General features: G+C 39.4%; 2 protein-coding genes across 4 annotated transcripts in view; one reads left to right on the forward strand and one right to left on the reverse strand.

Annotated features, from left to right (window-relative positions):
- kcnq1.2 (potassium voltage-gated channel, KQT-like subfamily, member 1.2) overlaps positions 1–11,463 on the reverse strand; it is a 176,037-nt gene extending 164,574 nt beyond the window's left edge. For all 3 annotated transcript variants that reach the window (XM_026175315.2, XM_026175314.2, XM_026175318.2), the window contains exons 1-2: positions 11,095–11,463; positions 7,747–8,419 (exon numbers count right to left, since the gene is read on the reverse strand). In XM_026175315.2, the coding sequence (XP_026031100.1) occupies positions 7,747–8,240 (494 nt within the window). In that variant the 5' untranslated portion in view covers positions 8,241–8,419; positions 11,095–11,463. The remainder of the gene's footprint in view (positions 1–7,746; positions 8,420–11,094) is intronic.
- Positions 11,464–12,328: 865 nt separating this feature from the next.
- Positions 12,329–27,348, forward strand: mrps35 (mitochondrial ribosomal protein S35). The gene is made up of 8 exons (XM_026175320.2): positions 12,329–12,729; positions 15,818–15,870; positions 16,050–16,217; positions 21,633–21,693; positions 21,789–21,928; positions 23,452–23,561; positions 23,651–23,720; positions 26,857–27,348. The coding sequence occupies exons 1-8, from the start codon at positions 12,597–12,599 to the stop codon at positions 27,124–27,126; spliced, it is 1,005 nt and encodes a 334-aa protein (XP_026031105.2). The 5' UTR covers positions 12,329–12,596; the 3' UTR covers positions 27,127–27,348.
- Positions 27,349–27,862: the final 514 nt, after the last annotated feature.

A 27,862-nucleotide genomic window follows, 5' to 3' on the forward strand; every position in this document is an offset into this window, starting at 1 on the left:
ACTTACCCACTTAATCCTGTCATATTTAGTTTTCCACACACAAGGCTTCTGTATTTTGCTTAGTTTTTGTAAAATAAAAAATGACATGGTGTAATATGTCATCTACTTGTTAATCCAAGGTTGCATGTACCTCATTTTAAGAACTGATGAGGACCAGAAACGTTAGAATTAAAAGAGAAACGCCCTCTTTTTTACAATGACACCCTGAGTAAAAGTTCAAACAAGAGATCAATTTGTAAAAACTGATATTTAAACAGGTAGTTTAGGTTATACTCTAATTTTGTTTGCTGTAATGTTTTAAACTCCCAAATAAGTTTCCAAATGTAAACACTAATTATGCTGTTATGATCATTATGAATGATTGGCAAACTTATGAAAATGTAACCCAATTTCCAGACTAAAGTTTCTCTTTAAATGTCCATATTTCCTAAATCCATGAACCAATCAGGTGTCCACCTATAACATGGGCTCAAGAGTCAATATTGAAGTTAAAATGCAGGGGACAGCCTAAAAGAGGAACACAGGACTACACAGTGGACTATTTAACCTAAAAAGGCAGAAGAATACAGGTGAAATCAGTAAGAGCGAGGATGGCGATCACACAGGAGGAAAAACTAAAAAGGAAAAGGAAACACAACAGAAAGCTGGCTTTCACAGTAAAACAGGAAATAACCAAAAGACAAACACTAAACTCAGAAACAAGAAGAATGAAACTACAAATGATAACAAAGACGGAAAAAGACACTGACAGAAATACAACACAGCATTTTGACTTGGTTGTTTTGTATTTTATCCGAGGTTGTATTTAGATTGTTTCAAGGTGTCCTGATGTCCAGATTATTTTTACTACATCACATTAAATAAACTCTTAGAATTGATAGAGACTCTGCTTTCTTCTTAGCTTCACTGTAGGTGCTTTTTAATGCTTTTTTAGCATCTATGGTCTACATTTGCCTGTAACCACAGTCTCAGACCAACATCACATCTGTGAATTTAGTGAAAAAACAAAAAACAAAACAACTTAGAGCTAAACAAACATAAATTGCCCCTACCATTCTGCTAGAGAGCAGGGTCAGAGAGCCCTCCAAAACCCTCTTTATTAACCCACGTGCCCTCCCCATCCCATCCATGAAAGAGCTTAAGGTGGATTACACCACATCAGCCACCGGCCATAAACACGGATATTCTATCCTGGCTTAGTTATCATTTTGCCCATCAAATACTTGGAAAATAGAGAAGAAAAATCTCCTCATAGGCTGGAGCACAAGATCAATCATAGAGAAATAGTTAGAGAAATAGTTCACATGGCCATGTCATTCATAACCAGTATCATGCACCAGTATACAGTTCAACATTGAGACTTCCTCACTTCTTTTTCACATTTATGCTGCTTATGCTAAACAGATTTTTATGTATTTTTTCTCTTATCTAAACTCACTATTTTATGGCAACAAAGCCAAATTTTTTTGTTTATCAAAAAGGGAAAAAATACGTTTATTATTCAGACACAGACACATTTAGCTCAGGTTAGTCAGAAGTGCAGGCAGTGAACAGGAAAACCAGGTAAGTGGGAGGGGGACTTGTTACACTGTAACACCTACCAACAGACACACTTCAATTCACAAACATTTCTAGAAAACGGCTCCTGAAATTGGCTGACAGCCGACAGATGCCATCCAGGTTAACTGAGCTCGAGAGACTGCCAAACCAATGGCCAAAAATACCCAAATCCACGGACGCAATGCTTGTTGCCCCGTGCAAACAAAACTCAGGTATATTCACCGCAAAAAGTGCCTTAAGTCACGAGATAAAAGCTCCAGATATTTTATTAGGTATACTTTTTTACTGTTGACTTGGATCCTGACATCCAAATGCCTTAGCAGAAACTGACCTGGAGCTTCTCCTCTGACCTCTGACCTCTGACATCAACAAGCCAGACCAATCCAACCTGGCCCTATGCAACCTGTCCCCTAATGGGTGCCTTTTCTATTGTGTGCAGTTTGCTTTTTTTGTATATATCCCTCCTGTTTGTACATAATTCTTCTGCCTGTATATATTTCTTGCATTTGTTGTTTATTCCTGCTGTCTTTCTATTTATATTTTATTCCCGCACATTGATATGGACCACCCACAATTTGGTTGTACATGTACAATAAAAAGAAAGGGCTATTCTATTCTATTCTATTCTATTCTAAGAGCCACCATGTTCAGAGTCACTTTGATCGCCTTTCTTCCCCACTCTGTTACTAGGTTTAAACTTCAGCAGCTCATCTCCATCATGTCTACGTGCCTTCATGCACTGATATGTCTTACATGTGGAACTTTAGATATTAACTGTAGATAAATTAAGGAAAAACGTAACTGAACCTTACATAATGTACATTTAGCATCAGAAGCACCCAAAGTCAAATCCTTAGCTTCTACACCCATGTCAATTGCAAATGTACACACCCAACAATATATTTACTACAAAACACTGTAACAATGTAACTGCTAAAACAAGCCACAGACAAAGACAAACATCTAGGTTTCTAGAACCGTGTGTCATTCCCGCTGAATTAGCCGGATCAGGATGTTAAAATGCTGGGTGATCAATCTGTCATGAGGAGGATAATGTATTAAATAATAATAATTTTAAATTATATAATTATTTTCCATGTAAGTAGTTATTGTAGTTAGTAAACAATACTGACTGTTAAAAATAAGCCTATGGATATGTTATTTAAAAAATATCACTAAACTATTAAAAATCGCATCACTTGATGAGCGAAACATGCCCCTAAAGAATTCCCTGAATACACTGGTGTTTTACAGTAAAATGGACATGAGACATACAGTTCACTCCAGTCTAGCAGTAATCTCTCGTAAGCAGATACAAGAGTTCTCCGCTCTGCCTGCATAGATAGAGGGGAATGCCTGGAAGCTGAGGATTCACTATAGCCATTTCAATAATCTGTCCAGATATAAAAACACACAACAAAAGCCAGTATTTAAGACAACATCTGGCCCAGTGCTTTTTTCAAGAGGATAAACAGCTGCAATTCTTCCTCCACTGCAAACTGGTTGGGTTTCGTAAAGCTATTTTTAATCATACGCCAACATTTTTAACACACACATAGGTAGTTAAAAATAAAATGTGGCTTGGATAATAAGTTGATGTCATTTATTTTATAAGTTCAACTTTTTTTTGTCCAGGTATGTTTGAAAGAAACTGATGGATAAACTCGACTGATAAAGGGACCAAGAGGTATCCAGCTTGGAGTCCGAGAAGGGCATTTAGAAATCATGAGGATATACATGTTTATTCCCTCTGGTTATGTAAAAGACTCAGAGGGAGTGGCCCAAACATGGAGTGGATCATTGCCCCAGGTTCTCTGTACACTGGTGAGTGTGTATTGCATAAGACTCTTTTCGGACACATGTCCACGTATGCTGTCTGGGGTCCAAAGGATTTCTGCCCACTTTGACTAACTCGGGCATCATTAGTGTGGCATGTGCCTGCTTGTGTTCCTGTCAGTGTGCTGGGCCCATATTAAATATAACTGTTTATATATTTCATCTAATTATCTAATGATTATGTGAATGTGAATAATTCATAAATTTCTGTAATCCTTCTCTAAAGTTTGTATGACCCAAGTTTACATGTCTCTGTATTTATATATATATATGTGTGTGTGTGTGTGTGTGTGTGTGTGTGTGTGTGTGTGTGTGTGTGTATATAATATTCTGTAACTTCTGTCGGTGCTGTGCTTTTTTGGAAACCGAATTTCCCAGAGGAACCCACCCGAGGGATTAATAAAGTTTTATCTTATCTTATCTTATCTCTCTTACATGGGGCAAATGGAGTTATTATTATTTAATTTTGGCAATAAATTAAAGAAATAAAATCTCATCTATCAGGGCCCATTTTAAATTTCTCTTTAGCCCAACATGGATGATGAGCTGTGGTAATGTGAAACCCACAAGTTAAAATCCAGGTAGAGCTAGAGCTGGGCGATAGAACGATAACGATATGTATCGCGATATAACTTTTACTCGATAGAGAAATTAAGCTATCGCGATAGACCTCGCCGCTCTTGTCCTCTAAAAAAAAATAAATAAATAAAAAAAAATAAAGGTCAGCCAATCCAAATTAAGTAGCGCAGAGCCGAACCAATCACAGCCGCAGCGTCACGTTGCGTGACTTGTTACGTACAGCACAAGTGCCAAGCCGCACGTGTGTTTGTTTGGGAAGCAGCCAGCAGGTAATGGAGGAAATGAGTGTGCCGACTAGAAAAATCAACCGAGCGTGACCGAAGAGAAAACAGATGATGGTTCCAATGCCGGAGAGATTGTCAAACGGAAGAGCCAAAGAAGTTCTGTAGTTTGAAGGTATTTCGGCTATTTCAAGTCTGACAAAAAACAGAGTAGCGTGCACTGTAAATTGTGCCGAAAGCAAGTCTGGAAATACAATAAACTGGTGCATGCGTCACACTGTGCGCCACGTTATTGTTTCGGTGAAATGAATTTCTACAATACTGTTAATTCTACTCTCTGCAGTGTTTAAATGCTTACATATACACACAGTTACTGTCCCTCCACACATACGACTCGGTTCTGCTTCTATGCCCCAGCTTTGTTTACTTTTTCCCACCGAGGCTTCTAGACTTCTGATTGGCCAACATTTCTGCACGGTTAGGAATCTAGCGCCACCTGCTGCTTTGGCATGTTCATAGCAGCGTTTTCCTTCATTTCCGCCTTTATGTGTGGACGGGATTATTTTTTAAAATGAAAACGGAAAATCTCCGTTTTCAAAAATACCCGTGTACGTGTGGACGTAGCCTCAGTCTCTGACTGGAAGCGCTAATTCGTCATTCGGCTTTTGTCAGACTAAAGTAACTGTTAAAACTGTTTGAAAAGCTCAGCTATACAACAAGGAGAGATTGAGAATTTCCTTTTAGTTCTCAGTTTATTTGATATTGACAAAAGTTAGTCAGTTTTGTCTGTTCTTCTGTAAAACAAACTAAGATTTATTTTTAGAATTAATATTTTGTTTCTAAGTGGAATTGACAATTTAGTCTGTTTCGTTTGTTCTATTTTGAAACTTAAACGCTTTAGTGGCTGCCTTTTGTGTAGTTTGCAATATTTGTCTTTATTTATCTGAAAAAGTCTCATGTTCCTTAAGTACATCTACCCTGTTGAACTTATTATGGGAAATAAATATTTAAATAAAAACAAGCTGCTGATTATTTCACATTTTACTTGTGAGCAACGGCACATTTAAATCTTACAAATATAGTTATTTGGCTTATATCGTGATAGATATCGTTATCGCCTGAAATGAAAAAAAAAAAATCGTGATATGAATAAATCTCATATCGCCCAGCTCTAGGTAGAGCTTATTTTTTGAACTGTGTTCAGACAAATGCTTTGTGCTACTGTAATAGACCAAATATCCCCGTAAAGCTCACCTTCACTTCTTTTTAAAACTTTCATTTAAGGATTGCTTGTAAAATGGGTTAAAGTCCTTCAAATAAAAAAAAAAAACTATACCTGTTGATCCAAAATCTTAAAGTATTTTTCATAAATGAATAAGCAAAATAAGTCCCTCAAAGTAATGCTTGCGTAGTCCCTTTACCATACTTTCCCTGTGCACGTGAAAGACAGAAAGTACAGTACAGGGACAAGTTGTTCTGCTAAACAGAAGGGGATACAGCACCGGCTCAGGAGACAAACTAACACTGCTTAATGTGTAAATTAAAAGACCTGGAACACAGAATTCTGTGTTGTTCCAGTGAGAAAGAGGAAATTCACAGTACGGATTTAAAACATAAGACAAGGTGGACAATCACCTGGTCATAAGCAAAGCATTTGAAGGTGCCAACACTTATTAGGTGCTTTCATTACACGTATAGTAACACAAACACCTGTCGTCAACTTAAATGACATTACCAACACTTCAGCTGAGGTAACGCTATCTTTGCTTCACTTGTCTCTTCTTACATAATAATGGAAAAACGGCCCTTCTGAACACGTGATCTCAAGACCATCACTGGTATACTGTAATATCACATCTATAAACGGTCACAAAAATAACTAATACATTCTAGATATTATGAGATTGGTTTTTTTTGTTTGATTGTTTGTTTTTAGATATGGATTTACCAGCATTTTATTCTGCAGTCCACCCAAATTTCAGCATCTGCACATGTGCCGATTCACTGGAAATGTCCCTGACCGTTGCACAATAAAGGCAGTGATGAATTAACTAACTAGCTGCATTGTGTGTGTGCTGTTTGTGTGTATGTCATCTTGATGTAGAGCAGGGCTTTTCAAGCTGACCTATTAGTGCTGTCATGAGTGCTGGATGAGGTCCTTTGTATCGTTGCTCTCCCCTGCCAAATCCGAGAAAAGGGACGAGGGATTGAATGGCCGCCGGCTATAGTCTTCGACATGTAAGAGTTACTTAAAGGAGCGTCAGTGAGGATCGGTTAGAAGGGTTTAATATTGAATGAAGAGCAGTCTCGGGTTCACTGTCACTGTTTGAACTTTAGAGCCTCAATTAAGGACGATCAGCAATGCAAACAGAATCTTTGCACTGTTTCCACGTATCTGTGACCGACAAAACTAATGAGACAGACTAATTCGACTTCTCTTCAAGCACAGCTTTACAGAGGCAGATGAACAGTAGTAAGCTATATATTATATTATATATTATATTATAATCTTATTTGAAATCGACATCAAGCCCAAATGCTGTCATCTCCGCAGACAACTTAAAACCACTCATCAGAATTAAGGTAAAGGAGAAAACATCTTTGAAATACAGAGACTTTATCACTGAGATCACTTTCCCAGATAGCATCGCTTCTATTTTGTTGAGTGGAGGAAGTTAAAATTCTGACTTATTTCTATTTTCCTTCAATGTGGTCTAAATCGTTGCCTTGTATTTGTGACATGTGCAAAGACAATAAAGTTGAATTCTATTCTATTCTATCTATGGACTCGGTGTGTGATGTGATGCCGGGCTCCTGAATAAATTTGAGTTCCACAGTTTCTAATCTTACCACTTCTGTTTTAAGTAAGCTAACTGCATGTTTTTATTTTCTTGTGACAGCTGAATAAGAGGAAGAAAATCGATGGATGAAGCTTTATCATAATATTTCAATTACTATTCAAAGGAATTCATTTTATTTTCTAGAGTACCTGACATGGGTCAGACAAAACATGCTTATGCAGCACAGCATAAAAAACTCTGCTTTTATGGATGAGTTCATTTCATCTGTTGACAAAACAAAGAGCAGAAATAACCTGGCAACTCAGAACCAGACGTGCGATTAGCCAGATCACATTGACCTGATTCTGCTGGGCTTTCTTAAAACAACCACCGACACACAGCAGGCCTAAAGACACTGCTCCTCCTGCTACCGGGAACCAGAGCCTATAACTGGAAGAAGAAGCGCTAGATGTAATTAACAAGAGAGCGTCTGGAGCTAATGAAATGACACCAGAGTCTGTTTTGTGAATCTTCTAACACTTCTGTGAAAGTTTGTACATCGTCACCCAGGTAATTTTCATGGGAGCCTATTCTTACTTAACTAGACTTTATTTTTAACCTTATTCACGTGGATTGAGATTTTGAGCACTTGCAACTCTCTCAGATTACCAATTGTACCTAACACAAGCTCATCGTCTTCTGCAATCGACTCACTTCACCTGTGAAGTGTGGACTTAAATCAGTGTGCACAGAAACTGACAGGTACTCACACAAGGAAGTGGTAGAGGAAGCACTTCAATCCAGCAGGCCTCTCTAGGAAGTTGTAAATATCCCCCTGCATGCTAGTCTTGATGTAAGGGCTGTGGAATTCCTTTTGATGATGACGCAGCCAGCTTGAACGAGGGAGAGGTGGCGGGATGGCGGTGAGAGAGGGCTGGCTCTGTAAAATCTGCAGGGCCGGGTCCTTTGTGTCTGCAGGCGGACAGCAGGGAATGCCTGATCCATTATTCACCGCCGCGGGCTCCGGTTCCAGTGAAACAGGAGAGTAGTGGCTCCTGTCAGGTGCAGGGGACCTGAGGGCTGTGCTGCTGGTAGCCGCGCAGGTGGGAGGCGCGAGGCCAACGTCCATCTCCTGGTCCAGGCTGATGCTGGTGCTGGTGCATCCGTTTGGGCTGCAACTTATGAAGGAGCTCCCCAGCCTGCTGCCACAGTCACGCTGCACCCGGCACGTCGCGTGAAAGGAGCGTGTCCGTCTTTCCCCCATGTCGCCCCGCGGGATGGTCCAGTTCAAAGAAGAGGGCCAAAGGGGAACAAAAAGCCTTGGGAAATCCTGATTGTTCTAGCGAAGGGAACAGGGCAGCCAAATTAAAAAACTAGCCAGGCATGGCTAGCTACCTGCTGCTGAGAAGAGTTCTCTTTGCTGGGCTGCATCTGTGTCCATACCTGCAGCAGAAGATGTTACATTAGTCTGAGAGAAAGCCTTATTATAACACTTGTTATTTTAGTGTCGAAAGACAAAATGATAATTGGATGCTGGAAAGGAGAGATACTCTTATAAAAAGCCCTTTTTGTATTATATCACCTGGATTAAATGATTGACATTGACAGCAAAAACCGAAACATGCTGACTCTAAAAATATTAACAGATTAGAATCTGACAAATACTAAATGTGGTTCCCTTTAGCCTGTTGCTTTTGAACTGTGACCATATGCGGATCAGGGATGTTTTATGCTTAGGGCACTGATGCTGATTAAAGCTTTTCATTGTGTAACTCTAATTGCCCTAGTTTTTGCTCTAAGATGCACCTTCAGAAGGTATAGCGTCATGGCTATTGCTAGTTTTTTTTTTTCTTTTGTTTGAGACAGAAAGAAAATGAAAGTAAAGAATTCCCAGCAATATTCCTTTTAGCTCTCCCTGCTGCTTAGACCGCTGTGCTGTGACTTGTAAGCTGTGAGCATTATGAAAGTGTAACAGGCACATAATATTCCCAAGACTCGAGCGCACACTAGTTAATGTGGGAGTGACAGGTCAACACACTAGTCCATTTTCACCAGCTCTTTCTGATGGAGATTTTCTACTGTAAAAAAAAAAAACAGCATCCTGTTAAGAGTATCGCTGATGGGTGTCACAACCTCTCTCCTCTTCCATCTGGAAGGCAATGCAGATGCGCGGTGTGCACTCGGTTACAGTTCAGTTTAAATTCAGAGAAAAAAAAAACGCAGTGTGTTTAGCAGCCAGTGACGGCATTTAAGCTTGTGCTGTCACAATGTCACCTTCAGCGCTGGTTACACAAAGTGTGTCACACCGCAAACGCTTAATCAACGTGCAACCGCCCAAAAATTAGACCGATTAAAGCGCTGGGTGGCTGCAACCACGTGAATGATTATTTTTGTGGCTTCTTTCTCACCTTTCTCCAACTTGTTTCTTATGTAGTCAGATCAAGGTTAAAGTTGTGCGTCTTTACTTAAAGATGCACACAAATTCACAAAAAAGTAGTCAGCTGTATTGTTTTATCATATATACATAATTATTTAAATTATATTTCTCTACTTTATATATTGTACTTTTTTTTTTGCACAATATTATTATAATTAGGTTATTCTGCATCTATTTATTTTTGCCTTGTCCACTCTCCTGCTGTAGAAATGTGAATTTCTCACCTCTGGGACTAATAAAGAATATCTTATCTTAAAAAAAAGAGCCCTTCTAACATAAAACTAATTTATGCTAAATGACTCTTCACGAGAGGTTGGTGGATGTTCCAAATATTGACAGTATTGATACAGATGTGTATTGTTATCAGATTGATACTATTGTAATAGGATTAATACCGAAGTGCTTTAGTGGCAGGCATTTTTATATTCCAGGTCTCCAAAAAACTCTCTTTCAAAATACCTGAAAAGCTCAAAAGGGTGTTTTCTTGTACTAACTAATAATTTTGGAAAGTAATTTACTCATTTAAAGGTCATTAAAATGTGTTCAGAATTTGAGGATGATCCATCTCATAAATCATGCTCTCCCCTAAATAAGCTGCCTTTTTTAAAGTATAGATACTGGTATTGGCAATACTGTCCCTGTATTTACTTGGTATAGAATAGAATAGAATAGAATTCAACTTTATTGTCATTGCACATGCACAGGTACAGGGCAACGAAATGCAGTTTGCATCCATCCAGAAGTGCTTTAGTGATATAGATATATTACAATATATATTAGCAATAATATAGATATGTGAGTATATTACAGAGTATATTGTGAGTATATTACATCCGGTATCACACCAATACCAGAATGTGCAGTATTTACAGCACTACTCTTCATCACTTTAGGCCAGCACATGTTAATGTAAGCATTAAGGAAGTCACTGATTACAGATCTTTTAACTCTACACGAAGAAGGATCTACAGGACAGTTAGTAAGCTGTGTTGTCCATGTCACAAACAACAACCACCTGTGTGTGCATGGGGGCAAACAACCTAATTCTGGCAAGTCGACAACTTTCCATCTGACCAAATCAAAGCCTCTGCTTGCTATCATATGTACAATTAATGAATGTATAAACAGCGGGTAGGCGATATAGTGTCTTCTCTGGAAAGATACTCAACAAGGCGGTGTGATAGATGACCGGATGTTACCTAAAAGGATCGGAAAAAATAAAGATCTAATTGGAGGCAACGAGCCCCGTCCATATCTGTCCTCGGCTACGGTGGAAGTGATGACAGGAGCCACATGTCTCCCTTTAGATAGAGTTTCTACCTTTAAAAAATGGAAACCACACAGTCATGAGGCACACAATGAACTGCCAGACATGCATAGGCTGCTGTGGGACTCTACGGTTACAGAGTATTATGTGACTTTCCGTTAAACTGAACCGACCCATGTGGGTGGGCAGGTGGGGGCATATAACAAATCAAATGATAGCGTGTGGGCTTTTAAACATAAAACGCCTCACACTACCTAAAAACCTCCAACCCCCCGTCCATCTGTTAAACATTACTCCTGAAAGCAGCATAAGTGCGTAAATTCTGTTTTAATGAAAGTGCTGTCTCCGTCACTTAACACTACACAAACACTGCTGTCCTAAACAACAACGTGAGAATATTGCGTTAGACCTTACCTTTAACTTACACACCACAACTCAAGTTGTTTTCGGGGCACCAAGTTCCTCTTTTTCTGCTTTGTGTCACAGCAAGTTCCAGGTACTCGCTTCCTTCAGATAGAAATGATGCTCCAGCGCTCAAACACATAAGGAACGCCGCAAACACCGGGATGCCACAGTTCTTTAAGCGGCTGCAGTCTGCAGGACTTGTCCCTTTGAAGAGCATCGTCGCTTCTGCCAGGACACGCGATGCCTTTACGGGCGAGAGGAAATCTTAAAATATAATTAAAATATAGTACATATACCAGATTTATCGTTTTTGTAATAAGTTCTCTAACAACCAATTGACAGTTATAACTTTGTTCTTGTTGTTGTGTTAATCCAATCGATATTTCTTCAGTCGCTCAGTAAAATAATAGCGATGGCAAACAATCGATCACGTGCTGTCTATATCGAAAGTCACGCCCTCAAATATATTCTGATGCCGAAATAACAAACGCTCAGTTTTCAGTCACATTTTGATTTTACGAACATACCAGGTTATTTCATAAATGAACTGCTTGTTCAGGTGTGCTGGGGGTAATATTCAAAGCATATTTTAATGTTGTGAAAGGCTAATGTATTTTATTAGCATATTGTTACAATTAACCACCGTCACATGTTGTTTTTTTCCAATTAAAAAAGAAGAAGAAGCAAATCTAGTTATGGTAATGAAGAGAACAACCAAGGGAATAAGTTTTTACTCAGAGGCACCAGAACAGGTTCATGAAGTCATAAACTTTACTACATATTTTGAATGTGACAGCATGACCACAAAGTGACGAATATGACGAAATTAGTTGCCCTTTAATCGTCATTTGAGTTAGAATAAACATTTATTAATACCTCATTAAATTAAATACAAATTAGATTTTTAATTCTTTTATTTATTTAGATATTACTATAGTAATGTATTCTCCAATATTTTAATTTAAAACAAAGTAAAGATAAATTACAAATACTTTTAAATGAATTATTGACCAGTTAATAGATACTTCAAAACGATTTCACAAAAAAAAACTGAATAAAAAAGGAATTTCAGAAACCATTTTCAAATTCCAAATTCATAAAACAGATTTCAAAATCTTTTTTAAAATACAGCCTTCCACACTTCCAATCCGTTAAGATATTAAGATGTTTAACACTTTCATCTTTTTGTTGTTGTTGTTTAGTTGTTTGCTTTGCAACTTTCTAATTAATATTTTCAAACGGTCTTTGAACGCACCCTATGTTTCAAAAAGCAGCAGCTGGCAGAGTCCTCTCACTTGACTCACAATTAACATTGTAGTAGTATCTTATTATGACTGCTTTGTTAAAGTATCACCTACCAGATAAACCAGTGTTTACGACACGCGGTGAGCCGTTTCACACGTGTTCTTATCTAAACGCTTAACTGCGCCTGTGCTGCTCCGCGCTGAGTAAAAAGCTTCGCAATCGGGTTTGACCGTCCCTCGCTGGCTTCCGTAGTTCACTGAGAAAACATGGCTTCACGCACAAGCAAGACATTTCTGTCCCTAGGTCGAATAAATATCCCTCTCCTTGGATTCAATAAACCATCCGGTAAAGCCACATATGCAACGGCTCTGTCTATAAATTCTTCTTCTGGAAATAAAGGTGAGTTTCACTGTCGCTATAAGGGAATTTATGCCAATTCAAAACCATAGCTGCAAGCTAAGCTAACTGCATGAAGTGCTGTTATTAACAAGAGTAGCTATAGAATATCCTGTGTAGACTTCTGTAGCATCCAAACTTAGGTGACTAGTTAAACGAAAAGCGGATTTGTCTGGTGACCATGTCTGGGTTGTTGAAAGTCTTTGATGTCCTTTTGAGCTTCCTATATCTGTTTTTGCTTCACCATGTGTCACTACTTGGGCTGTCAGTGACCACACTGCTCATCACAATCAACCGAAAGATAGACACTTGCTGTAAATTATGGCAGATCATCATTACAAGAAAAAACTCTCCATTGCTCTCGCAAAAAGATGTGTAGGCACAGTAGCAGCAGAAGTACAAAGACATAGGGCTGCTCGATTATGGCAAAAATGATAATCACGATTATTTTCACTGAAATTGAGATCTCGATTATTTGACGATATTTATTTAACAATAACAATGTATTGAATAATGGCTGAATAATGGCTGAATAAGATTGTCATAAAATAGTGTGCAAATACTGATAACAGTGCAAATGTTTGCAATATAAAAAATAAATGAAAAATGTAAACATCTATGTTTAGTGAACTTTGCAGTGTTGCTCTGTGGTGCAGCTATGACACTGTAGCAGAGTTTACACACTATGTCTACTTGATCCATGTCTGACTCTGCGAACCCATAATGTTTCCACACCACTGAAGTTTTTTTTTAGTTTTTTTTTTTTACCTCTTTTCAACCAGCGGCAGTCACTCTCCTCTCCAAATAACTTCTGCTTAGCTTTCCGAGCTTCCGCTTCCCTCGGGTCCCCTTAATCAGTGGTCCCCAACCCCCGGGCCTCGGACCGGTACCGGTCCGCGAGTCGTTTGGTACCGGGCCGCGAGAGTTGAGGCTCAGGTGTGAAATGTATAGTTTTCAGGGTTTTTATCGGTTTTCAGCGTTATTTTGTTATCGTTTTTATCGTTTACTCGGTTTTCCTTGGTCTTTTCATGTGTGTTAGTAATAATGTTTTCGGTACCGGTACTAGTTTTATTTTGTTGTATTTATCTGCGGCACCTTAAAGGTCGGTCAATGAAAATATTGTCGGGCATAAACAGGTCCGTGGCAAAAAGGTTGGGGACCGCTGCTCTTAATTGTTGTGACACGTGTTCGAAATGCAGAGAGGTGCGCTCGATTTGCCACACGGAGCAGCGCGAGAGTAAAGTACGAGGGAGGGGCTAATAATCGGCTCAGTCATTTTTAATGATCGTTGAAAGCCCAGATCGTAATCGTGATTAAAATTCGATTAATTGAGCAGCCCTACAAAGACAGATACTTATAGACGGTCTATGAACGAAGGCTCCTTTATCCAATTTTTCATTCCACTCCTGAGAAAAGAAAGTAATGCCAAGGCTAGTTAACTAAAACCAAAAAAGTAAAGGTAAATTTGAAAAGAACGTTTCAGTTAACCAAAATCAAATTAACCAAAAATAAAAGTAAAAACTAGATTCTATATTTGTTTATATAGCTCCATCTGTCAATAATGGTTTCACCAAGGTGCTTTATATTGCAAGGCAAAGACCTTACAATTAATAGAGAGAGAATCTCAACAATCAGGCAAGCTGCTATGAGCTAGGGCTGGGCGATATTACCCAAAATTCATATCTCGATATAGCCCCTCCTGGCTGCATGTCGTTAGCGCGGTTAGCTCGCTAACACGTTGACACCGTCCAGCCCCATGCACGGGTCGATCCGAGGTAACTCGCTAACGGAGATTTTCCTCTTTCATCTTGTCATTGCCTGCAGGTAAAGCTATGGGGGAGGGGGAGTTGTGTTCAGTGAAGGAGAGGCAAGGCCGAGTAACGTTGCGTAGAGACATAAGTGGACGAAAGAGAGGCAAACCTGGGCTCCACAAGTATAATTATAACGTAACATAGACTATATCGATATAAACGATATTGTCACATCTTATATCTCGTATGAAAATATATCGATATTTTTTAAAAACTCGATATATCGCCCAGCCCTACTATGAGCAAGTGCTTTGCAAGAGTGGGAAGAAAGAACTCCCTTTTAACAGGAAGAGTAGACCCAGGCTAAGGGAGTGGCAGCCACCTGCTAGGATACATTGTGGGGCTAAGGGGAAAGAAGAGATAAAATAATAGTTAAAGTAGCAGCAAAAGATGGTCCTAAACTTTAATTACCTCTGCCAACGAGGTTATGTTTTTGGTAGCGTTTGCATGGCAGTCTGTCTGTAAACACGGTAGTTCGAAAGGTTTTGAATGGATTTTGATAAAACTTTGTAGGTGTGTAGAGCAGAGACATGTTAATCCATCAATGTCTTCAAGGTCAACTTAATGATTTATTGATCAAAAATTGAGAAAAAGCATTATAATGCAAGAACTGAATCTTACAAGTGTGGTATGTGTTGTCAATGTATAGCAAGTGCTGTATAAAGATTTTAACAAATTGTCACATTTGACCTCTGACCTCCTCTTCAAGGTAGATTGTTTTGAAGGTTAGTGTGATAATAGTGCTATATATAGCTATTTAAAATGATAGCTTTTCAGACTGATGAGAACATGTTGGCATGGGATACTTCTTCAGTATAGTTTACTCATTTTGTTTTTATTTTGTTATGTTCATTATAATAACAAGTTCTATTCAAGTACATCATTTACATACATGTAGAGTGATAATAAGAATAATTTTTAGGTGTTTAACTCAGTCAAACACCTTTTTCATTTGATATTTATTACTTAACAATTAAATGAATGCTACACATTTACTTTATCCATATAAGAAATACATATACTAAATTTATTTAAAAGCAAAGTTAACTGAGTTCTTGGTTTACAGTGGTTTATTTATCTGTGCATTGACAAACTGAATTAAGAGCAAAAAAGCAAAAGTGAAACAAAGGTCCTGCATACAATACACAACCTACTGTTTGTTAAGAGTGTGTGATCACAGATAAAGTTGCTAGATGTAGTCTAATGTTTAACAACGTTGTGACATTTACTCTATTTGAGTGTTTTCATAAAAATATAATGTATATGATACTTTATTTTAGGCCTTCCAGACAGAGGTGGTAGAGGACCCTTTGTTCGAAGGCCCAGAAGAGAAGTGAGTGTGCAGCTTTTATCAAAACTGAGTGTAACACAATGCATGCACTTTGAATGATACGATAAAAAGTTGCCATTGTGGCTATACAACAACCACCACAAAAAAACAATACATAAAGACACACACAGGCACGATTTTTTTCCTTCATGGTTTCCTTTGCACTCTGTGTGGGGTTAAAGGCAGGGGAGCCCAGGACAGGAAAGATGCCAGTGGATCAGGACTGGACTGCAGTTTATCCATCGGCCGCGCCCTTCAGGCCAGGATCCGTCCCCCTCCCTTTGAGGATGGGGTACCCTGTGAAGGGGGGCATTCCTCCAGAGAAGAAAGGCAATTTGGAGCTAATCAAGGTCAGACCTCATTACTTCCAGCATGCCCTAAAGAGGCCCTAAAGAAAACAACATTTTCTCCTCAGATAAAGTGATAAATATGCACAAAGTATGAATTAATCTGATAAAGAATGACAGAACAAATGGTTTTGTGATGAACTGAATGATTATTTACACAACATTTAGCTGCACACGTTTGACTCTGGGCTGTATCTGGATGTATTCTCTTTGTTTATCTTTGATGGTTTGAGTTAATTGAAGCTGGCGAGTGCTCCTGCAGTTCCAGTTGAACCCTTTTTGCTCTCCTGCATGGCTTTAGTCGCTGTATCTCTGTGCCCGGATTACTGAGCTGCTATGTCCAGACACCAGCTGCTCTATCTGGACTCAAGCCACTTGCAGATCCGCTAGTTTCACCCATCACAGCTGGATATCTGCAGCATAACAATATTGATTTCATTCTCTCAGCTCATCATGAGGAGCTAAACTGCTGTATGTCCCTTGGTTACGCTTGGTGATTTGTTTTTTTCTTTTTTAATTATAAGTCATAGATGGGTTTTTGTGTAATCGTTTGCCACGACTGTGAACCATTAAGTTTACTTTGGTGTCAGTATAGGATAATTTATATAATTGTTTGTCTTATAATATCCTTCACTCAAAAGGATCAAGCGGATTTTGTTTTTCACTTTGTTTACATGCCCTTTAAAAGCAGCGTATTCTGAACAATTCAGTGCTGAATGTTTTTATCTAGAGCATTATAATGATTCTGTGTTTGAAATGTGTCACTTCTATTTTCTGGGATGTAGATATTTCTGTAACTGCTGTCCAACATTTTGGCCCATAGATTTATATATTATATACCTTACAGTTTCCAGCATTTACATTGGATAGCATCTATATGTTTGTGTTTTACTTTATGAATGAAAAGATGAGCAATCCATTTTTAGGGGCATTAAGAAACTCAACCTTTTTATATAATTTTAAACATATTTATACATATTTAAAGCCTTAAACCATATTTGGTTTGCTTATCTTTCAGATCCAGACCTTTTATCTTGAAAGGTCGGGTTCAACCAACTTATTCTAATATACACTTTATGGATCCTCTTAATATGATTTGTACAATAAGATTTTTTTTGTTTTTTCCAAGCTTTTATTTATGCAGATCTGAAAATGTGCAAGTAGATCATAATAGCAAAAACATGAATATGTGGAGAATGAGCAAAAAGTTCCACCAATAAAATTTTAAAAACAGAAGATATCTGTATTTAGGGGCACCACAGTGATGTAGTGGTTAGCACTGTCACGTGTTCAAATTCTGTTCTGCTACTCCAACATCCTCCATTAATTAAATCAGAACAAACACGTAACACCTCCAACAGGGGTTAAGGGTGAAGATGGTTTGAACTCGGTTTTGATATATTCTATTCAAAAGAATAGAATTTAGAGGGCCTTTGTTTATCATCACTTTAGTGGCCTCCCTCTGCAAGCGGAGTGTTGTGGTGGATCAGTGAGCATAATAATGTGCTTTCAGTAGGAGAAAAGGGTATAAATCATCCATTCAGCCGTCATCTTCAGCTTATCTAATTCAGCGTCGCAAAGGAGCTGGAACTTGTCCCAGCTGTCATAGGGCAAGGGGTGGGTTACATCCTGGACAGGCAGACAGTGGAACTGATCAGTATAGTTTTTTTTTCCAGACTGATACCGATATTTGATGATTTAAAAATTCCAATATTCTAATATATTGGCCGATATTTTTTTCCTTTGTTTCAGACGCACAAAAGATATATATAGCTAGTCATAACGTTTGTTTAATATATTATATTGCATAGATATATATAATTCATCTCTAGATAACATAACGATGCAGTTTAAAAACAGGGAAGTTACAGAGTGCCCCCTAATGGACAAACTATGACACATCAATGCTTATTCCCACCTCTTTTACTTTTTAAATTTTCATTTTTGGCCATTGTAAATGCCAATACCAATTTATTGGGACAAAGCTAATATGGACTGATAACATCAGGCTTTAGTGGTCATTCCCGTGCAGGCCTGACAGACAGCCATTCATACCTACAGCAATTTAGTATTGCCAAATACTATTATGTGCATGTCCTTGTACTGTGGGAGGAAGATCAAATACCAGGAGAGAACTCCACAGGCGCAGGTAGAATATGGAAACTCCACACAGTGAGGCTCCACTTTTATTTTTATTTTTTTTTTATTGAAGTTATCTTTTGTGTCTGGCATTTGTTAACGAGTTATATTTGATTGAAATCGACTCTCACTGCCTCTGTCAGTTCAGTTGGTGGTCCCCGATTCCTCAGTTCAAAAAATAAGTTATAATGGATGACTTGATTTATTGGCCAAACATTGGTGTTAGCTGATATTCTTTTTGTTCATTGTCACTGGCCCGTCTGTGGTTCATGTGATCTTTACTAATGGCAACAGCTAATGCTGAATTCATTTTGTAGCTCTTACATCTGGGAGAAATTCGAAGGCTTGTGTTCATTTACAGATAGATGGAGGTTAAAGTGCCTCAAAACGGTTTTTACTCATTCGCAATAAAGATTTCTTTAATCTTTCAAACAAATATGGGAATGCCTAATAAAACAAAGTAAACAAGAAAAATCACCTTTTTTAAACATCTGTACCAACTCAGTGGTTTAAAATCAAAGCATCTGGCTTTTCTTGTTACCATGCTCATGTTTTATCAGTAAACTGCTTTCAACTGCATCTTTCAGCTTTTTGTTGATGTTCTAACTTCTTAACACATACTTTCTGGCGCCCCACTTGCTTGCAAATCAGCTGATGCAGCCCCAGAGATTTGCTTTTGAACACTCACGTGAAATGGGTGATGTTTATGTCTGAATATAATTTAAGCTCTGTTGTAAAGGTCATGAACTGTTTGTCATCTATAGATGAATGATAGTTTGGACGTAGATTGTATCATGCAGATCATACTCAGCTGTTCTAAGGAGCTCAGACTTGGCGGTAAAGAAATCTATTCTAGTGTGTGTGCAAATATAATGTGACATACTAGGGCTGTTCGATATAACGAAATACATCGGATGACGATATAAAAACGTCTATAGTTTCATTTTACGCAATCGTTTGTTTTGTGCGGTCGCAAAATAAACTGTTTACGGCAATATTTTTTCATCGTTTTGATGGTCACTGTAGTGGCTATATTAATTTCTTAAAGTTCTCTCTTTCTCTTATATTTTATATAACCACACTATGGATGGACAAGCGCCTGTTTTTATGCATTGTCGTTAGCAACAGCGACGGTAAGACCGTCGCGTGTCCGCTTGTTTATTTTCAACATAAACCTTTCACAATAAAGCTCAAGATCCTGTTGAGACTTTTCAAAATAAACTGAATCACGTGAAAGAGCAGATTATTTACGGATGAGAAGTAAAAAACAAACTGAAGGCCAGACAAACTCCATCCATCCATCCATCCTCATCCGCTTTGTCCGGGGCCGGGTCGCGGGGGCAGCAGCCTAAGCAAAGAGGCCCAGACCTCCCTCTCCCCAGCCACCTCCTCCAGCTTATCCGGGGGAATACCAAGGCGTTCCCAGGCCAGCCGAGAGATATAATCTCTCCAGCGTGTCCTGGGTCTGCCCCGGGGCTTCCTCCCGGTGGGACATGCCTGGAACACCTCACCCAGGAGGCGCCCAGGGGGCATCCTTGTCAGATGCCCGAACCACCTCAGCTGGCTCCTTTCGATGTGGAGCAGCAGCTGCTCTACTCTGAGCCCCTCCCGGATGGCCGAACTTCTCACCCTATCTCTAAGGGAGAGGCCAGCCACCCTTCGGAGGAAGCTCATTTCTGCCGCTTGTATCCGCGATCTCGTTCTTTCGGTCACTACCCACAGCTCGTGGCCATAGGTGAGGGTAGGGACGTAGACCGACCGGTAAATTGAGAGCTTTGCTTTTACACTCAGCTCCCTCTTCACCACGACGGACCGGTGCAGCGTCCGCATTACTGCAGCTGCAGCCCCAATCCGTCTGTCGATCTCCGGCTCCCTTCTCCCATCACTCGCGAACAAGACCCCGAGATACTTGAACTCCTCCACTTGGGGCAGGAACTCATCCCCGACCCGGAGTGGGCACTCCACCCTTTTCCGGCTGAGAACCATGGCCTCAGATTTGGAGGTGCTGATCCTCATTCCCGCTGCTTCACACTCGGCTGCGAACCGTTCCAGTGCGAGCTGGAGGCCCTCACCCGATGAAGCCAACAGAACCACATCATCTGCAAAGATCAGAGATGAGATTCTGAGGCCACCAAAGCGAAAGCCCTTGGCTGCGCCTAGAAATCCTGTCCATAAAAATTATGAACAGAACCGGAGACAAAGGGCAGCCCTGGCGGAGCCCATCACCCACCGGGAACGAGTCCGACTTATTGCCGGCAATGCGAACCAAGCTCTTGCAACGGTTGTATAGGGAACGAATGGCCCGTAGCAATGGGCCAGACACCCCATATTCCCGCAACACCTCCCACAGGACACCCCGAGGGACACGGTCGAATGCCTTCTCCAAGTCCACAAAACACATGTAGACTGGTTGGGCAAACTCCCATGCACCCTCAAGTATCCAGACAAACTCCTTCATGATTTTCTGATAGAGAGCAGAATTCATGATTCCATCAATTTCAATAAGACGTCCAGGTTCTGATGTAGCAAAACAGCCACACATCATCACAATACCACCACCATGCTTGACAGTTGGTCTGATGTTCTTTTAATGAAGTGCTGTGTTAGTTTTATGCCAGATGTAACAGGACTCGAACCTTCTAAAAGGTTCCACCTGTGTATTGTCAGTCTACAGAATATTTTCCCAAAAGTCCTTTGGGTTCATGGAGATGTTTTGTTTTTTTCAGCAGATGAGACCAGGGTTTGTGTTCTTTTTGGTCAGCTGTGGTTTTCACCTTGTAACTCGTTTTTTTGGTCTCTTTCTTATTGTTGAATCATGAACACTGACCTTAACTGAACCAAGTGAGAACTGTAGTTCTTTAAGTCTTGTTCTGGGTTATTTTGTGACCCCCTGGATGAGTCGTTGATGGACTCTTGGACATGTTTATAGGCCAGTCACTCTTGGGTTATTCTCCATTTGTGGATGACTTTAACTGTGGTTTGTTTTATTTTTTGTTTGTTTTTTTAGCCTGCTTCACTTTGTCAGAAAGGTTCTGTTCAAGTTAACCCAACTTACCCACACCCAAATTTAAAAATGACATTTTGTATTTACTCTGGTTATCTTTGACTAATATTGTTTGATCTGAAGCATGTAAGTGTGGCAAATATGCAAAAGAACAAAGAAATCAGGTAGTGAGCAAATACTTTTTCACAGTTTGTAGACTTGCTGATTTAAGTTTGCCAAGAGAGTGAAATCAAGAGAGGGAAAGTTTGTCACGTTTCTCTTTTTCTCTGTTTCAGATACCAAACTTTCTACATTTGACACCAGCAGCCATTAAGAAACACTGTGAAGCTCTGAAACGTAAGTTCATATTTTACTAATCTAGTTAGAGAAAAGCAGTTTCTTTCTTTCATTATTGTTCAGCAGCACATTTAAATGCCTTTCTGTGCTATCAGCTTTCTGTACAGAGTGGCCCTCTGCCTTGGAGACTGATACCAAGTGTGATGAGCATTTCCCCATTAAATTAGAGAGCAAAGAGTATGTGTCCGCTGGCCCTTCTCTCAGAAACCCTTCAGCTCGTATCGTCCATCTCAGAGTGAGTTTTGCCATTTTTACTTGATGCTGACTTTAACTGGGTTTTGTTAATGTACAGGTGATCAAAAACCTCACATGTAAAATGAGATTAAAGATTTACTGGGATACATAATCACCAGCTGACATCGTGTCTGTCTGACTTCCTAGAAAGATCTTCATCGTCTAGTGACCTAAAATCTGCAAAATGATGCTATTGAGTCAACAGAGAGATTAGTCTTTGGTCATTACTTTATATTTCCTGTGCCAAGGCTCTGTCAATATTCTTGTTAATTGTTATGGGGTTTTTGGCAACTTTTTAGTTTTCAATAAAAGAAGTAACAACATTTTTTTTAAAAATAATATTTGCTGAGACATTTTAATATTCTTTTTAATCCCCCTCCCAAAACTAATCCATCAATATGCAATCCTTCCCTATGAGCAGGACCATACATGGAAATGCACGTCTCTTTAACTTAACTGCAAGAATCAATTAAATGTAATAAATAATGCCCTCTTAATTGTGAAGTTACTGGGCCTGTGTTCTATTTTACAGGGTGATGTTAAGGGTAGAGGAGAGAAAAACACAACTTCCTTCAGCTGAACCTTGACAAACAAAGCTGTTGTTTCCTTGTCCCATTCTATCACACTGCCTGTAGTCATTTTAACTCCAAAAAGTGCCAAAGAAATCCTGCTTTGCATCACAAACTGCCTTTGACAAATGTGCGATTTCTTTCCCAGACTGGAATGTTTGGGGTTTGGCTTTTTTTTGTTTTGTTTTTTTTACCATTAATCGCCAGCCATCTGCTCCTGACACATTGCCTTAGATTATATCAGCAAGGTAGGAATTAAACAGTAATCCAGGTGGATTAGGCAGGGAGATAGATTGAAGGGCAAATCTCACACAGTTAGATTCCAAATCTAGAACAAGTTGACTAAGCCCTTATTTGTAAGAGGGGTGGGGGGCATCAATATTTGAATTAACATATATTTTCTATTTTTGATTTGTGGTTTAATATTTTATAGGAGGAAAATCCTGGAAATCAATTCTGTGACAGAGGTTTATTTATGCTGGACACATAGTCTCAACCATTGTAGCAGCTCTGTGCATGTTTGTAACAGCAGTACCTCAGTGCAGTGCACAAAATAAATGTTCACCTGTGCTTTGTATTACCTATAAATGGAGTAATGTTGCATTGTTCAAAGCAGAGCCATAAACAATGCAGTGGAGGTAAAATCTATCATCTCTACAAGCAGCTTATGTGATTCTGGGACACGGCATGTGTTTGATCTGTAAAAATTATAGGGTTTTTTTAATCCACGCAGTCTAAGCTTTGCAAAGGTTAAAAAAATAAATATTACATATTGCAGTTCAGACTTTAGGTTTTATTCTTAAATCCTTAGAGACAGATGTATGGTGGAGTTATAGCACATAAGCACATCACATTTGCCCTAATCTCGTTGTGAACGTCTCTTTATTTAGTGAAGTGTCACGGAAGGACTAGATTTAAATTATGTGGTAATCTATTCACATCTTCAACTTTCAAGGTAAAGCTGTCCAGTTTGAACTTAGATGACCATGCAAGGAAGAAAATGATCAAACTCCTTGGCGAGAGATACTGCAAAAACACAGATGTCCTCACCATCAAAACTGACAGGTAAACACCTCTTCCTGAAAATATAGGGTTAAAAGAAGATTAAACTGATGTCCTCGTACATTTTTTTTTTTTCTTCTCCTCTCTGCTAGCTGCCCGCTGAGACAGCAGAACTATGACTATGCCATGTATCTGCTCACAGTTCTCTACCACGAGTCTTGGGTAAGTTGTACATTTTTCTTCCACTCTAACTTAGTTCTTGTGTCAACTGAAGGGAGGTCCGATAAATTGGCCTCAGTGACTGAATACTGAAGGAGCAGTAAACTGAGTGAGTCGGACTTACTGAACTCACAGTTTCAAACAGGATATCCATGGTAAAAGTCTTCGGCCCAACTCCGCAACTCTACCTGGTGTTAGATGGGATATTTGTGCCTTTTCTACGTCCACTTGAGTTTCTCTTTTTGTTTTCTAACCTTTTGTCTTCTTTCAACAAGCATCCATTCATTTAAAGGCCAGGTGCTGTCTGGCATTACTCGTACCCTCTACAACCCGCTGTCACTTTTAACGCATTTGCCCTGGAGAGGTTTTAGTTCAAATGCATCATGATGTCTTACCTAATGCACCACTCTATGCAATGTACAAGTGTCACAGGGCCTTCATCAGCGGAGGGTCCTTACTTGATCTATTTTTTGCCATTATAAAAAGATATGTAATTTAAAATAATTGCTTTTTAGTGTGGATATGTGAAATATAAACACAGCGCTGATGTGGGGGAGATTTTGTGTGTTGTCTTGTATATTTGGTTTATGAGGACAAAAGGCAAAACTTCAATATTTTAGAAAAAACAGTATCTCCTGCACTAGATACCAACAAATTGGTACCTTAGACCATTTAGCAGAAAAGCCAGTGAAGTCTTATTTTGACGGCATTTCTTTTTCAGATTTCTAATATTTTTATATTTGTAGCTTCTTTTCATATGAAATCCCTTCTTTGTCATGATCATATCATGATCACCCCAGATTGGAATAAATGCAGTGCTGAGATCTTGAGTAACCCCCTTTCGTTATATTTTGACTTTCTTATACATTTTTTAAAAGTAATCCTGAGCAATAGTTCTGCAGCATTTCTGAAGGTCTTTAAAATAATCTTCGGGTATTGGCTACTTTTTCACTAATTTTCAGACCACTTCCAAAGGAAATTTTCTTTTTTAATAACCTCCTAAGACCTGAACTCTTTCATGGCATGCATTTTTAATTTCTCTTTGCTATTTGGGCTGATTGGGACCTGATGAATGTAAAAACAAAGAATTACCTTTTTTTTTTTTTTTTTTTTTTTGTGCCAGATCCACACATGAGGACATTAGTTTAAATTTTGATAGAATATGAATCATTCAAGCACAACAGGTCAAGTAACTTAAGGGGCTAAACCATTGCTGTGTCTACACATAACAGATAATTAGCAAACAACTGATTTTAATTGTATTTTTAGGCACTTTGTTAATAACAGCATGTCACAGAACTGCTTAACTTGTTCCCATTTCTTTAGTTGAATCTGCAGTTACATCTACAAATGTAAAGTATTTTTGTAGCCACGAGGTGGTTCCCCAAGAGCTACTAAAACTTGGCATATCTTGACATGGTGTGCAGTGTTTCCCTAAAAAAATTTGAGGAAAATGGGAGAGTAGAAAACAAGAAGTGTCCTAAAAAACTATCGACAGCAGATGAACATTATCTAAAGGTCATGTCCTTAAGAAACGAAAAAAATCCAGCAAACATCCGACACGGACCCAAAACATTTTTTGACCCTTCAGTTGGTCCATCTATTGTTCACTGAAGTCTCCTCAGAAATGGTCTCAGTCGAATGACAGCTGTCAAGAAGCCATTTGTAAGGAAGAGAAACTGGGTCAAAGCCTGGGGTACACCAAGTTACACAAAAACTGAAAATGTTTTCATATCGTTTCATCTTTGGTGGCATTTACGTACAACTAGCAACATGGCACACCTTTCACTGTGGGCAATCTTGTCCATCTTGCTTAGCGATCTGAGAGACTAAAGCCCATTAGGGAGGTAGCAGAGTTGAATGGGCAGAAGGATGGCAAACAGCAGCATTGTCCAGTTGACATTTACCCACAGAAGAGGAGAAAACAGACTCCCCTCTCAGGTGTTGACCTTGATACTCATTCACATTAAGCAAACCATGCCACATCGGAGAGGTGTGCCACCAGGCCAACAGTGCTTAGGCACTGTTGGCATGAATCTGCAGCCAGCCACATAAAAGAGCACGATTGTGCAACCTCTGCCTTTAGGAGCTCTTCCTGACATGGCTTAGCCAGTTTAAGTTGAGAAAAGGCTGTTAAAGCCAGGAAGCAAAACACTGTCCACTGCCCTTTTGAACACACAATGGAAGGCACAGTGCTTGTCCAGCAGGCTTGTGGAAGCTGTGAGAGTGGCGTACTGATCAGGTTGTAACGATAGCTCACAAAGGGGCCAATTGTTAGCAGCCACCGAGGTGATTATATCTCCTCAGTCAGAGAGATGGACTTTGCCTGTTAATTCCAGTGTGTGCTAATTCAGGCCAGCGTTTGGGCTGACCGCTCAAAGCTGCCTCCAACATGCACACGCATTTACCACTAAGAGGCACTCTGCCTGCTTTTGTGCCCGCATGCCTAGCACCTGTCATTTCAAGAAACTGGGGGGCATTTAACCCACTGGTGAGCTATCAAATATCCTGCCTGTTGATCAAACTACTGAGCATTGCATACAGCAAACATCACAACACTTTGCATTGTTTTATTTTGTATTAATCTCTAAATGTGGAAAAATAAAATGTTAAAGCGTCAGTGTGTCAGCTGCAAACCCACTCCAAAAAATGTAAAGCTATTATTCATTAAGACTCAGTCACAAGGCTGAAGAACTGCTTCATGCTTGTGATTAACAGTAGAATAGCTGCTGCTTACCTATTCTGAAGTATTGATTGCTCTTCAGTCACTAGATCTGGACTTGCTGGAGACAGCATGGGGATCAAATATACATATATGTAGCTAATGATGGTCATTAACCTCCAAACACCTGCGAGCAGGACCCTGTTGCTGCCCTGCTTTAAGCTGCTGCACAATGGGTCGTATTGTTCTTCAGGGAATGTGATGAGAACGAGACAGGCGGCAAACGGAGAGTTACATATGGGAAATACCATCTCTGTGAGAGGAGCTTCAAAGAGTGGGAAGAGCTGAACCAGAACTCCAATCAAAATGTGGCTTGAATTACAAATCCAAACTTTCTTTTTCTTTTTCATAATTTAACCTGTGGTCATTTGTTTTGCTTGTTTAAAGTTAGAAATGTTATTCTCTTTCTTTCTTTAGAAAACTGAGGCCTGGGAGGCCGAGAAGACTGTGGCAGACATGGAGGACTACAGTTGGGAGGACAGCCCGTCTCAGAAGAATATCTTGGATGTACTCCTACGCATGAAAGTGGCAGGAGAGGGAGATGGTGAAGAAGTGCGACAGCAGCTGCTGGGAAGGAAAGACGTTCAAGACTATAAAGACTCGGTCACACGGCTGAAGAACGAAGGGGAGAGCGAGAGCAGCATGCTGCAGTACAAAGAGGCAGTCAAGAAAGTATTCAATATGTAATGTCAGTGAACAAGAAGAAACATTTTTACATACTTGGAATTGTCCCTGTACATAATGCATCAGGATATTTCAACATCATGGGTCTGAATGTGTTAGTTGTATATATTTTCACAAATATTCACTGGCATGCGAGGAGGTCATTAATACAAAGATAAAACTGTATGCGGAGTGTTTCATGACAAGGCGATGCTTTAACGCAATAAAAACATACTGTAAGAGTTACTGCTCTAACGTCTATCCCTTTCCCGCACTGTGAATTCAGAGAACAGCACCCCGTGAATGCACGCTTTCACCAGCAAGCTGTTGAAAGGTACTTTTAGTTTCATCTGTGATCTGTGCACTTTTAGGTCAGGGGCAGCCTGGTGTGATGAATTAAAGGTTAAACACTAAAAGCCACAGATCCAAAAAGCAATCTGTCATCAATCCCACTAAAGACGACTAATTGATGACCTAAACAATCCTTGAATCGTAGTCATTAATTGCTTAAAAGTGCCCATTAAGTTCCACCTACTACTGGTGTAGACAAGTGGCCAATGTTTTGAGGTTTGGCATCAATTACATTTAAAGTGACTGAAGTACATCAAAATGTAGGCCAGCCAAAAGGACACTATATCGAATTTCTTAAAGAAAATGGGTGTAGGCAGCTCTTGTGTTCATTCATTGCATCAGAATGAAACCAGAACCATTGCAGCTATGTTTTTGGTTGTTTCACCTAAACCTTAATGTCACAAATTGG

The sequence above is a fragment of the Astatotilapia calliptera genome, chromosome 7 (genome assembly GCF_964374335.1).
Source record: "Astatotilapia calliptera chromosome 7, fAstCal68.1, whole genome shotgun sequence".
Lineage (NCBI taxonomy): Eukaryota > Metazoa > Chordata > Actinopteri > Cichliformes > Cichlidae > Astatotilapia > Astatotilapia calliptera.

What these genes read in the sequence shown, in the direction of transcription:
- mrps35 (XM_026175320.2), top strand. Translation starts at nt 12,597, where the DNA reads ATGGCTTCACGCACAAGCAAGACATTTCTGTCCCTAGGTCGAATAAAT. An exon ending in TTCTTCTTCTGGAAATAAAG is followed by an intron (nt 12,730 to 15,817) that starts GTGAGTTTCACT and finishes ACTTTATTTTAG; the next exon opens with GCCTTCCAGACAGAGGTGGT. An exon ending in TTCTCTACCACGAGTCTTGG is followed by an intron (nt 23,721 to 26,856) that starts GTAAGTTGTACA and finishes TTCTTTCTTTAG; the next exon opens with AAAACTGAGGCCTGGGAGGC.